This window comes from Copadichromis virginalis, linkage group LG23, assembly GCF_057382275.1.
Source record: "Copadichromis virginalis isolate Kocher_CV1m ecotype Utaka linkage group LG23, C_Virginalis_male_GT1.1, whole genome shotgun sequence".
NCBI classification, from domain to species: Eukaryota; Metazoa; Chordata; class Actinopteri; order Cichliformes; family Cichlidae; genus Copadichromis; species Copadichromis virginalis.
This window is the reverse complement of record NC_140639.1, coordinates 51,670,988-51,685,398: the sequence shown is the minus strand read 5'-3', so window position 1 is coordinate 51,685,398 and position 14,411 is coordinate 51,670,988. Positions and strand designations below refer to the sequence as shown.

General features: G+C 40.5%; 1 protein-coding gene across 2 annotated transcripts in view; it reads right to left on the bottom strand.

Annotated features, from left to right (window-relative positions):
- Window positions 1-2,480: 2,480 nt before the first annotated feature.
- The window catches only part of hecw2b (HECT, C2 and WW domain containing E3 ubiquitin protein ligase 2b), a 73,827-nt gene continuing 61,896 nt past the window's right edge, over window positions 2,481-14,411 (bottom strand). For both annotated transcript variants that reach the window (XM_085449327.1, XM_085449326.1), the window contains 7 exons: window positions 14,305-14,403; window positions 13,115-13,244; window positions 10,519-10,665; window positions 10,276-10,390; window positions 5,948-6,033; window positions 5,692-5,804; window positions 2,481-2,816 (listed from right to left, as the gene is read on the bottom strand). In XM_085449327.1, coding sequence (XP_085305453.1) covers window positions 2,705-2,816; window positions 5,692-5,804; window positions 5,948-6,033; window positions 10,276-10,390; window positions 10,519-10,665; window positions 13,115-13,244; window positions 14,305-14,403 — 802 coding nt within the window. In that variant the 3' untranslated portion in view covers window positions 2,481-2,704. The remainder of the gene's footprint in view (window positions 2,817-5,691; window positions 5,805-5,947; window positions 6,034-10,275; window positions 10,391-10,518; window positions 10,666-13,114; window positions 13,245-14,304; window positions 14,404-14,411) is intronic.

The window sequence follows — 14,411 nt, the reverse complement described above, 5'->3', positions numbered from 1 at the left end:
AGCAATAATCTGCCTATGGATGATTCATAATTAACACATTCACATTTGAAATGTAGAAAATATTAAGGATTATATAATCTATTTTATAATAATAACACAATTATATTATTATATAAAATACTTTTATCATTGTACATCTTGATGTTTGGTTTAATCTGGTATTATTATGAAATTTAAGCCCCGATTCATCGTCATTAGACACAGAGTCTGTCATTAAAAACCAAACAAAAACTTCAATAGAGATGAAACTTTATTTTAGAAGAGAAGTGCTTACAAATATTCATATATTAAAGTACGGTGGACTGGACAGACTGATTGGCTGTCAGATGTGTGGCTGCCACGTAAGGCTCAAAACTTTGGTACATTCTAGCCAGACAGACAAGTGAGAGAACTGACAGAACTGTTTTCAGTACGAGAAGTATTTGAAGTGAATTTGTACATGAAATTTTACTCAGCTTCCTGCCAAAATGTATCTTTAGTCTCTAAAAATATAAAGAAGGAGAATATGTCTGTGAAGGTTCTCAGTCATCCAGGTCATCGTAGTCAAAGGAGCTTGCAAAGAAAAGCGTCTGGACTGGACACATCCTGGGCCATCTGACCTCAGGAATTCGCATGATAAAGTGGGGCCAGGTTTCACAATGAACACACCCGAAACTCTGGCTGATTGGGACCCACACCCAGTTTCACGCCTTGGCTCAGGCGATTAGAGGATCATCAGGGGGTCCTTTTGTCCCTCTGTGGGGGGAAACTCCCACTGGGTTTATATCTGGGACTCTCCACCATTTGACCTTAGAACTGAAGAAGCTTCTCGGATGAGAGGTGAAACGTCTTCAAGCAACTTAAAGAAGTCCAGACGCTTTTCTTTGCAAGCACCTTTGAATAAAGAAGGAGAAGGTCCAAGACAAAATCAATTTCAAATATTTAAAGCAGCAGGAGTGGTTCCAATGTTCTAAATAAATAACTGTGCACTAAATAATTTACACTGTTGAATGCCATCTAACACACATAAACCTCTCTGCACAGTAGCAGTCTGTATGTTGTTACTTCAGGCACACATCCAGTGGTGTAAACCCAGTGGGACACTCATTTCAGCAAGAAAAGAAAGTAGATGAAGAATTAAGCATGTTTACACAACACTCATATTACAAGAAAATAAGTCAGAACTAAAGGGACAGTGAAAAGTGATGAGAATATAGACACATTCAAAGTAAGTAAGTAATTGAGAACTTGTGTCAGCATTAATGATAGTACATCAGAATTACTCAGAAATAATTAGTTTCATTAAGGGCAACTTTTTCATGCACTGCTTTTAGGTTCCTTTTTAGTCTTTAATATTCTGTGCATGAAATAATAATATAAACCAAAGTCCAGGACTAAAGATTTGACTTGTTTTTCTGTGGTAGTGCAGTGCATGCTTAAATTTATACTGCATCCTAAGTGAAGATCTGAATATACAAAAGAGAATAAACTAACTGCAAAGTCCTTCGAACTGGATTTTATGGGTAATGTTCATGCTTCTACCATTACAGAGTTTTTACTGCTGAATGACTGAAGAAGGTCCAGGTGCTTAATTGGCTGACATCTAAGTCTTTCATCAGTGAAAAACATTTGATACATGAGGAAGTGAAAAACACAACAGAGAAGACTTAAGTAACTAGAATCCTATATCAGACAAGGAGATAACATTCCTTTTCCAAAGACTCACTCAATAGTGATAAACATGACACGATCCCGTCTTAATTTTTATGAGATGTGTTTCTGCCATTAAATTCAAATTGACTTTTTTTTCCCTCAAACTCCTCAAATTTTCTGTCTTAATTTATATTTTACATAGCATCCTAATGTTTTGAAGACTGGGGTTGTAAAAGTAAAATGATAAATTGATGATCATATATTGGTTGTCAATATAGTAACTCAGGTAAGTGGTGACCAAATATGTTTTTGCCAACAGATCCAGATCTGGTAGAGATATCACAATCTACACTGTAAAGCTAGCTAGTTAGTTCAGATCACACATGTCACTCCTGCATCATTAGAAAACGAGTTAAACAACAGGGTAGCTGCAATACCAAAAATGTCTGACTACACTCCAGAATTAGCTGAGGACAAAGTCCACTGAAAAACAAAAAAAATTACCTTAGGTCTACCTCAGCTTTTTAATAAATAAATGCACAACCTACACATAGTGAAGTTACTACATCACAATAACATGCTGTATTACAAGTGCATTGTAGAGACACATAGTCTTGGATGGTCCTTATAGTCCTCCAAGATCCATCCAAACTCAGTTAAAGAAGCAGAATCAGGTCAATATTCGCAGGGAAGGCAGTGGCTGCAGGTTCTTTAATTGGTCTAACCATTTTAACCTCCTTGATTCCCCCCCCCCCCCCCAAAAAAAAAAAAAAAAAAAAACTCAGGCGCCCTTGACCTCTGATTGGTCAGATCTTGGCAGTTCCAGTCAGAGTCCTAAAGCTCATAGGTGAAAACAAGTTATTAAGTAGGTGTGAAGTACATGCAGGTGCAACAAAAAAGGTTTACCTTTGTACACAAAACATTTCAAAGGGTCAGATCCTGTAACAAAACATCCTGTTATAAATTTAAATCAGGAGTTGGACTTCAAAATCTGACTTTTAAACGTCACTATCAGCAGCAGTCTTCCAGGGGCAGACGCAGGGTAAACTGGGATATGGGGGAGACGAGAATCTCATTCCAGTCCAAAGGTGCTGGTCTCTTCCACAGCAGTCAGCAGCTTCTCATACAGCACTGAGAAAGATGGGTACGGTGGTAGGTCCAGCCGGTTGAAGCAGGTGTGAGCTCTGGAGAACAGAGCAGAGACAGTGTTGTTCATCAGCAAATGCTTGAACAGAAGCCACAGTGTGTATTCTGGATGTATTAAAGCACAGGCCACTGACAGGATACATAGAGAAGCTCAAATCTAAGAAAAATCAGGTTTTATTATCATAATTACTACAGTGCATGACCGAAATAAGTGCCTGGAAATGCAGAGAACTTTAATATTTAATATCATAGACACAGAAATAACTAGGATTACCCCAGCAAACTAAATGTGGGGCACAAAGTTTGACTGTGTGAGAATATTACCATTTCTTCTTTTTGCATTAACATTTACAGACGTGACAGACAGACAAAAAACATGTCAACGTTAAGAAACTCAACTGAAAAGAGAGAAAAATAAACAAATTAAAAAACATATTGTTGCACCTGTATGTGTAATCATAGCATGTTTCTGTGAAGACTAAGTATCTTTCAAGTTCTTTTCTAGTATAGCACATATATACATAATAATACATTTTTGATTAGAACCAGAAATCCTATCACTATTGTATCATATCAAAATTACCCCTACATGGAGAAAGAAGGAGAGCACCTCTTATTAAAAAAATATTACATTTTGACCACTAATTATCATTTTTATCAGTTAAATGTTTAAAGGAAAATTTCATTCTTTCCATTGCATGTATATGTTATACAGTCTCTATCCTATCTATCCTAACAATCTTCAATAGTCGGACATGTGATATGAAAAATCTTAAAATGCTCTTCCCAATTACTCCTTTGCATGTTTCTGAATTTGAGGTGTAGCAGCATTTCTTATACATATTAAGCCAGTCATTTTTATTTATTTTATATTTGCATCTTTCTCCCTAAATGTACGAGGTAGATAAAAGTAGATCGACGTTTTTTCCTTCTTGCAGAGACTCGAAATAAGTTTCCCCTTTGTGTTGCCTTCACAAAAATAGTGATCAGGCCAGATTCTTTACCTTGTGTAATTGTGTCTTTTTTGAAGATGTCTAAAAAACATCCTCTTTTTCTAAATTACATTTATTAGAATGTTTTTGGAAGGAATCCAGGCCTTCTTCAGATGATACATAATGCCATATGAAGTGATTCCATTCTCTACCCATTTTTTTAATCTGCCATCTAATTCTGCTGGAAGCAATTCTGACAATAGTGAAGTCAGGCTGCCTTGTAATAATTTTCTAGGCAATGCAGAGCTATCCCTCTCTCCTCTTTGGTTAACTGCAGAGGTAGGAAGTAATGAAGTACAAATCTTAAGTAGAATTTTCAGATATTTGTACTTTACTTGAGTAGTTTTGTTTTTGCCTACACTGCATGCCAATTGGGTAGAATGTAGGTTTAATTTGCATGTAGGCAATCCTTGATTATTGTCCTTTTGTAAAAAAATAAATAAATAAATAAAAAAAATACAAAAAATACAAAAATGTGTTTCTGGAAAATTGCCCAATACTTAAAATTACTTGATGTAATTATATCATTGTTTCCTGCAAAAACCTGACTTGTTACCAGTACGTATACACCTTTCTGGATTGAATTGTCATTATTATAATTATTTTTTGCACATATTTTGACCAGCTAATAGTCAATTTCAGGCTTTTATCTTTAATAGTTTTGAGATATTTATATGCAAACAATTTTTTTCAAAGTGCAAACAAAAAGAACAAAACCATAACATTTTTACGCAAATCTGAGATGGTTGGTATTTACTAGAGATGGCACGATACCACTTTTTTATGTCCGATACCGATATCATAAATTTGGATATCTGCCGATACCGATATGAATCCGATATAGTGTTTTTTTAATCAACAAAACTGTTTTTTAAATATCTTGCTGCATTTTGTATAAGTTCATACTCAAGTTTAAAACAACAACTACACTAAAGCTATTCTGTTATACCTGTATACAAAAAAAATATTTCATAGTTCAGCAATACTGATCAATCTAATAAACTTAGACCTACACCATCCTCCCTATTCTGGTATTTTAAAGAGTACTTAGCGTAAATATTAAGCAACCTAACTAATAGGGTTCCAACTCCCAGCAACAACAAAAATAAATAAATAAAAAATAGGGAACCACCCCTCACACTCCACCTCATGATGCTTAATCGACGTAATCAACCTTAATTTGATGCAGTGTGAAAAAAAATGCACAGAAATCAATTATTTTTCAAGAAATATTAAATAGATTCAACATCTTTCTTCAACAAAATTGCAGACTGCACAGATGGTACCTTCCCAAAGGAAAAAGTACTATAGCTTACTAGGGTATATATTAGACTTAATAGTCACTATATACAGTAATTGACTTCTATTCATTTCACATCAAATGAAAACTTTGGGTGTCAGATAATTATTTATTAAAAGCTAGACATTTTAAATGAGAATAAGAAAGAAAAGTATGTCTTTGTGCCCCCTTTTCCCTGTTAATGCCCTATCGGCCCCCCTGGCTAAACTTTGCTAGATCCGCCCCTGCACAGTTACCAGCCGTCAGCTACGTAGAAAAAGATCCTCGAGTAGAAAGTAATAATAAATACATTCTAACAACAGCTTATCACTTGCTTTACTTCTCTCGGGGATAACTTTGTCGGAGATGAAATGCCAGGTTGCTAGCGAAGCTCCAAATGCTATCCAGACCACCGACAGGTCCCGCATGCCACAGCCGCTCTATCACGTGATGCACACTGCTCCGAGTGCTAACGTTCTGAGGTGAGTTACGGTGTGTTGCAAGTTTTGTGAGGTGCTTTCGTGATATTTAATGGATCGGATTACATTTTTTATTTTTCTCCGATATCCGATCCAGTAATTTAGGTCAGTATCGGACCGATACCGATACGTAATATCGGATCGGTCCATCTCTAGTATTTACCTGGGTAGGGAGGTGACTTTACCCCACTTCTCCACACAGAACCTACGGGGTCCATTGCTGCCTCGCAGAGAAGCAAAACCCTCATATGGAATGCTGGATGTCCCAGTCACAAACTGAGGATATAAGGTGAGAGACAACAAGTAGAAAAAAGACATGCGGATAAGAACACCAAGAAAGAACTGCAGTGTTACATGTTTGTTTGTTGTTATTGTTGTTTTTAATAAAAAGCCTCTTTAACTAAAACAAAAAAGCCTACCTGTAGGAGCCGCAATCTCTGCTCATTATTGAATCTCTCCACCGCTGCCCAGAACCACCGGATCACAATGTGGTTATCATGGTAACCTAAACACAACATTTCATGTTTTGTCAAAATGTCATGGTAATAGGACTATAATGAAAGCCAAAAAACCAAAGCTCAAGTCTGAGTGAATCAAGGGATGAGCTTTTTGAAACCTTATTCTTAGTAAAAGTCGCCGAAGTTGTTAAAGTTTTTTTAAATCCTTTTTTAAGTGATGTATTTATTTTTTCATTTTAAACCACAATGACAAAAAAAATCAAAATCAGAAAACCACCACGAAAACAAAACACAGCAAAACAACAAATGTCTTGATGCATGCTGAAGTTGATCCAGTTCATCTGGACGTTTTGACGTTTTTAGTGGGAGAAAAGTTTCATCACTCATCCAAGTGACTTCTTCATTCTCAGCTGAAGGCAGCAGTTGTTGTTGAGATGCAGTTGTTGTCTCTGTGGCTTTCAAATCCCAAAAACTGGTCCACCTGAACGATCCGGTCCCATGGCACAAATAGAGTAATATAGTGTACACTGTTCAGTCGAATGATTTATAAATCGGGGAAACCAAACAACCTCTCGACAGCCCAGGACTCTGCAGTCTACAGGCCAGTGGCCACTCTGTTAATGATGAGGATGTAACATCCTGGACAGGGAGAAACGCAGTTTGAGTGGGGAGTCAAGGAGGCCATTTAGATGAAAAAGGAAAGACCATCTCTGAATCGATGAGGGGGCCTAAGGGTACATCTGTCACCATCTTACAAGGCTGTGATTGCAGCCATTCCCCAACTCTCTGTGAATAGTTCTCATGGCGATTGATCAGTGGTCTTTGATCATCAATGGTCATTACAATTTGCAGTCTTTTGAATATGTGGCTTTACAGCTGAAGGCCTCATCCAGAGTTGTGTTTCTTAATGTTTACAGGCCTCCCAAATACTGCGCAGACTCTTTTAATGATCTCAGTGAACTGCTGTCTGTGATCTGTGTTGATTTTGACTGTGTAATTATTGTTGGGGATTTTAACATCCATGTGGACAACCCTCAGGACAAAGGGACTAAAGACCCTGAAAGTAAAATTTCAGCGCACACAAATACATCAACAGCAGTGATCACAAAACGGTGTATAACTGAAGACAGTAGTCAGATCTTTAACCAGGTCTTCCCATTAACACCTGACCTGTCCAGAGGGTCAGTCAATGAGCTCGTCAATAGCTTCAATGCTAACATGTTAAATGTAATGGACACTATTGCTCCCATTAAGGTGAAGGTTATCTCTGGAAGGAAAAAGTCTCCATGGAGAAACTCCACACTGGTGAAAAATGAAAAAAGAGAGTGTAGGAAAGCTGAGCGCAGATGGAGAAAAACAAACCTCCAGGTTCATTATGACATTTATAAAGAGAAACTTCACAATTATAATTTACAACTGAGGAGTGCAAGGAGGTCCTACTTCTCTGACATCATCACTAAAAACAGCCATAATGCTCGGGTCGTATTTTCTACAGTTGACAGGCTAACAAACCCTCCTGTGTCAGTGGCAGCTGAACTTCATTCGACCATGGCCTGCAATGACTTTGCCAAATTCTTCACAGACAAAATCCAAAAGATTAGACAAGCAATTGGTACATCAACAGCAGATCCAGAATATGTACTGTGTCCACCAAAAAACTGTTTAAACACCATGAAACAGTTTCAACCTATTAACAGCAAAGACCTGGAGGACATCTTAGGTCAACTGAACTCCTCCTCCTGCTGTTTAGATGTCCTGCCAACAAGTTTTTTCAAAAAGGTCTCAAAGACTTTAGAGTCAGACCTGTTACAAATCGTCAACTTTTCTTTATTATCAGGTGTGTTTCCAGAATCACTAAAAACTGCTGTAATCAAACCTATACTGAAAAAGGACAATCTTGACAAGACACAAATGAACAACTACAGGCCGATCTCAAATCTCCCGTTTTTAAGTAAGATCATTGAAAAAGCAGTTTCTCAACAGCTCAGTTACTTCTTAAAACAGAATAATTGCTACGATGCCTTCCAGTCAGGTTTTAGACAGAACCACAGCACTGAAACCGCTCTGACCAAAGTGTTTAATGACATATGTCTGAATACAGACAGTGGAAAAATGTCAGTCTTAGTTTTACTGGATCTCAGTGCAGCATTTGATACAGTTGACCACAACATATTACTCAAACGACTGGAGAACTGGGCAGGTCTTTCAGGAACTGTACTAAACTGGTTCAAAACATACTTAGAAAACAGGAAATACTTTGTATCAATAGGTAACTTCACATCTGAGCAGACAAGTATCACATGTGGAGTTCCCCAAGGTTCCATCTTGGGACCCCCTCTGTTTAACATTTACATGCTCCCACTGGCACAGATTATAAACAACAACAAAATAAACTACCACAGCTATGCAGATGACACACAAATATATATCACAATGTCACCAGGAGGCCGAGGCCCTGTACAGGCTCTTGGTAAATGCATTGAGGAAATTAATGACTGGTTCTGCCACAATTTTCTCCAGCTAAACAAAAACAAACTGAGGTAATAGTCTTTGGCGCCAAAGAAAAACGATTACAGGTCACCAGAGAACTTCAACCTATACATCTAAAAACCACAAACCAGGCGAGAAATTTGGGTGTAGTGATGGATGCAGACCTAAACTTAGAAAAACACATTAAGACAATAACAAAGTCAGCTTACTATCACCTCAAGAATATATCAAGGATAAAAGATCTGATGTCTCAACAGGACCTGGAAAAACTGACCCAATTTGTCTCAGGGTCACTTTTCTGTTTACACGCAGACAGGCGCGCGTGCGTGTGTGTGTGTGTGTGTGTGTGTGTGTGTGTGTGTGTGTGTGTGTGTGTGTGTGTGTGTGTGGTGCCACTGGCTGGAGTCGCTATAGCAACCAGGCTCACACCTGCCTGCTTAATGAGCTCTGTCTCTGTGAGCTCATTGTGAAACCTGGCCCCACCTTATCATGTGATGTCCTGAGGTCAGATGGCCCAGGATGTGAGTGGGCGTTAAGGCGTCTGGGAAGGATCTCAAAACTGGATTATAGATGGCAGACAGTTGGTGTGTTAAGCCCCGCCCTCTGTTCAAAGATGGTCGCTCACAGTGGACATAGATGGCTTCTTTCACTCCTCTTTCAATGAGCTCACCCGAAACTCTGGCTGATTGGGACCCACACCCGCTTTCACACCTTGGCTCAGGCAATTAGAGGATCATCAGGGGTCCTTTTGTCCCTCTGTGGGGGGAAACTCCCACGGGGTTTAAATGTGGGACTCTCCACCATTTGACCTTAGAACTGAAGAAGCTTCTCGGATGAGAGGTGAAACGTCTTCAAGCAACTCAAAGAAGTCCAGACGCTTTTCTCTCCAAGCTCCTTAGACTAGACCTGGATGACTGAGAACCTTCACAGACACAGTATGTCTGTAGTTAGTGCAGGCCATCTGATCAGAGCATTCTGCTTGGCCCGTTAAATTCAAGCTTATTGTTCATCGGTGGATTTGTCTTCTGCACACAGGTGGTTCAGATCTGGGCAGTTGGAGTCAGATGATGACTTTTAGAATCATCTTTTCTGACTGAATGACTAGAACTTGCAGCATTTACCTGTCTGTAGTGAATCCTCCCACATTTCAGTCATTCAGTGATTAAAAGAATATGAACTTTTAATATTCATTCAGATGTTTTCTGACTCTAAATTTCTTTTGTCATTACTCAGCTTTTTCTAATATAAATTTTAAACATGTTCAGCTACTTTTCAACTTCTTCTGTGTGAACGTCAGCTTTCAACAGTTCTGCACTTTAGTTTTCAGGTGAAGAATTCAGAACAACATTCAGCAACATTCATTTCAGCTCAAAACATTCAGCTATCAGCATTCACGCTGCAGTGTCTTTAGAAAATGCATTTTTCTAGTTACCTTTTGTTTCCAGCTTCTTATTGGTTGTTACATGAATTTAATGCTAGTATTTCTCAAACATAAAACTGCGACTGTAATAAATAACTAATAGCAGGTAATAGATTCTCTTTCCCCTGGGTCACAGGTTGGCAGTTTGCATAACTCTATTAACACACATGCTATATGTATTCATTTATCCTCCCCCAGTTAGATCTGTGATCCACCTGTCTGTCCCCAGCTGATCCTTTTCTCCTGTTCTTTTGATGTTGAAGTTTGCTGACACCTGCCTTAGTTAATTGTAAGGACAACACTTTATCTTAAACTTTATCTAAAGGTTTAAACAAATCTATCCTGAAAAACAAACATTCATTCTTAGCTTCCTCCACACCTCCTCTGTACTCAGTGTTGTTCCTCCAGTCTGTTAAGTCAATTTCCGCAGTGCCTGCAATTACCAGCTCCAGTTCCCTAGCATCAAACACAGACACCAACCTGGCATCCACCACCTGCAAAAACATTCAAAATGTAAAACAGTGAGATCTTTTTTACACTGTACATTTAGGGGCACTAGAGATAAACTGGGTGATGCATAACATGTGAAATATATATAAAACTCTGTCACACTAAGCCATACCTCATAGAAGCCTCTGACCAAGCTTTCAGTCTGGTGCACCACTCCTCTCTCTATCCTCCACTTTACCATGCGCTCAATGTATTCCTTCTTGTTCTTCTCTGAGACAGGAATGTTGGCTCCACCGGGCTTCAGCTCCCTTTCTGTTATCTATGGCAAAACACAATTATTTGGTGGATATCAGGGATTGTTTCCTTTCTAAATCATGAACGGTTAACGAGATTCAAGCTAGAGTGTCTTTCCTCCTCCTCTGCACCACTGTTCAAACTGCAGGAGAATCACTTTTCGTTCTCAAATCCAATTTCGAGATTTTCTACCCTGTTATTTGCAACAGCGTATATTGGCAGTACATTCTGTATCTTCACATATATCCAACAACATTTTTCTAAGTGTTTCGATGATGAAAGTAAATCTAGTATCTTTATTTTTCAATTATCTTACATTGGCTCTTTCTTACTTGGCTCTCGGTGAAGGCGGTCGCACTTTTCTCCTCTCCTCCTTCCCCTTATCTTCCCTGCTTAGCCTCTTGTGTCCTGTCTTGTCTCGCGTGCACTACTTTTCCCTTGAACAGTCTCTCACTGTCGTTCTCTAAAACCTAACAGAGAATTATGGATTTGATCAACTGGTCTCTGAACGCTGACACCCTCTTCTCAACGAGAAGTCTGGGCTCGGGAGAGCCCGAGTGCCCTGGAGGGACTTTCCCTGCCGGATACACGATGGATGGGTGGCAAACCTGGAGGATCTTGTGCCTGGCGGGACTGTCGATCGAGGACGCTGAGGATATTTACCTATTCGGAACCATGATAACAGGGTTCTTGCTGATCGGAGCTGGCTTGGCCCTGACCTATCGGAGAAATAAGAGAGCGGAACCAGCTGTTCAAACCCCCCCTAAGCTGACCGCTGGAATTGAAGCGATGGGACGAGGCGCGGCCTCCCACACCGAACGCAGCATGGTTAACACCTTGGAGACGCTTACAGCTGCCGTGAAGACTCAAACTAACACCATTGAGCGTATGATGGGATACATCAGAGAGGGGCCTGCTCACAATAACACCCTTGAGCGAAAGTTGGATAACATCGCAGAACGGCTCACTGCAGCTGTGGGGTCTCAGAACCAAAAGAATGACAACACCACGGAACAGAAGCTTGATACCATCATGGGGAGGCTCGCAGCGCTCCAACGGGAAATCGAGGCCCCAGTGTCAGAGTGCTAAATTCGCTGCTCGCATAAAGGAGAAATCAACAATATTCTACATTTGGACACCACGGCACCAGCTGCTCAGGCCCAAGGCTGGAGCCCACCAAAACAACTCCCTGATAACGACTGTGTGATGACTATTCTTCCCGTCCCATGAAGGACACCTGGATCGGCTGGAGGACTGTTTACTTAGCCTGATACAGCGAAGGACACTGTCTCAGCTAAACTATGGACACGCACACACATACACTTACACTGATAAGCACGCACTCATCCCCCTCCCTTCCAAACGCCTTCGATGCTTGTTCCTGCGGGGGAACATGGCGGGTCTGCGCGCCGCGCTGAAATGGTAGCATGGTGCAGGACGACTGCTGTGTTCCTTCGGATTACCCCCCACCCCCCTATCCATCCCCTGTGGCTTGTCATGTGCTCTGATGTTGTGATGTGGACATTAATGTGCTCTCTGTGCAGAGGAGTTTTTTTGTTTCCTGTTCTCATGCTGTCCTCCCATAGGTGCCCAGCGTGTGAAGAGGTCTCTTTTTTTTCCTCTTGTACTTTTCCCATTGTTGTGTAATTTTTTCAGTGTTATTCTCCCAACGCTGCCAATCTCCGACTGTATTCCCTTGTGTTGTCTTGTTGTTGTGTGTGTAAGTCGGGGGGGGTCCTATTCCTCTGTGGGGCAACCTGCATATGGCCAATAAAGCATTCATTCATTCATTCATTCATTCATTCATTATATTCACTTACAGACGTGAACAGCATGCTACCTGACTGGACAGTGCTGTGCAACACCCACATTACCAAACTTGGTGTTGGTGACAGCATGTGATGTTGTCTGGTGTTGCAGATTGCCCACCCTTGGTTGGTCAAGTTTGTTTATTTGTTGGTCAGAATTGTTTAGGCCCCATGAAGACCTCTAGTGAATAAAGTTAACAAAAACTCAAAGTAAATGAAACGACTGTAAAATAATGAAAAAGGATTGATAAAACTGGCAAATCACTCGGTAACCTTCATCCACTGGAGAGACGGGTGAGACTCCTTACACTGCCAAGGCATCTGGGATGTTGGCTTGGTGTGAGGCCAGGATTGTACCCAAGTTGTGTATTTTAATTTGGTAATTGGACTGGTGCTTTTCTACTCTACCTGAGCACTCAAAGCCCTCAATACAATTTGCCTCAGTCACCAACTCACACAAGCACTCTGCTTTCTCTAAGTCACGTTGAACTATCTAACATTCACACATAAGTATCGTATTTGGCATGTCGACCGAAGCAGCCAGGGAACCACCAACCATCCGATTAATAGATGGCCTGCTCTACGTCCTGAGCAACAGCCACCCCCATTTGTTGAAAGTATAGTTGGTGTACACACACAAGCACGCACACACCTACATACACTGACCTGTCCAAAAACTTCTTCATTGACAGTGAAGGAGAGGTCCAGCATATCGTCTATGTCGTTGTCCTTCATCCACTGAAGAGACTGGTGAAACTCTTCATCCAAATACTCCAGATCACTCAGGTCACAGGGACTACAAGTTGGGAAAGGCAGATAATGTGTGTCTGCTGTCTTAGACCCACATACAGATTAACTTATCCTCACACTGGCTCTTGTTCACAGTTAAAATCTGTTTAAAAATGTACATATATATATTTCAGCAAACTGTGTATACATTAGTCACTTTGTTAAGTACGTATTTCTAGTACTGAGGTGGACCCCTGTTGCATTCAGAACTGCCATAATTCTTGATGCCAGACATTCAACAAGATGCTAGAAACATTCCTCACAGATTTTGACAGGAGTGGCACCTGGTGTAGTGCATCTGCACCAAGCTCCTCTGCCTGCTTTGGTTGGTTGGTTATTTTCACATTACTATCAGCTTGAAGTGCTCTGGCCATTGTCCTTTGACCTCTGGCATCAACACATGTTCAGAGAACAGCCACTCACAGGATATTCTATATTTGTCATACTATTCTCTGTAAATCCTAGATTCCCAGCTTTTGAAATAGCAGACCAGCCGGTGTGACACTAAAAACAATGACACTTCAAAGTAACTTAATCACCTCTCTTGTCCATTCTGATGGTTGTTGCGACCATGTCTACAAGCATTAAGTTGCTGTCATATTATTGGCTCAATAGGTGCGCTGGACAGCTGTCAGAAGACTGCTGTGGCTGGTGTGGTTTGGGGTTCAGCTGCAGGGGAAGGGGACAGCGTCAGGGCAGAAACAGCTGATTCTGATTGGACTGATTGTTTTTTCCTCTCCTTATTTTAGTATCTGCTGGGGCCTGGAGAGTAGGGATCGGCCCAAGGCTGAAGAAATGCCAAGAGGGCTGGAGATGGGCTGGGTTGGCGTGTGCTGTAAACACACACTGACCCAGAACACACTTCTATAGCAGCTATAGTTATAGCTGCAGTATGTTGGCCCACAAAATATTAAACCCTGGATTAAGAATGTGATATCACTCAAGACGAGCGAAAACATAGAATATATGTGTTAACGAGCAGCTGCTCAGGCGTACCTAACAAAATGGCAGGTGGGCGTATACATACAGACATTTCATGTGCATTTGAGTATTGTGTGTCAACATACATCCGAAGTAGGCCTTTATAAAAGGGTCTGGTGAAGAAGGCATCCAGCAGGTACTGATGGATCAGAGCCATTCCCAAAATGCGACCACTGAATCGGAACCTGAGGCA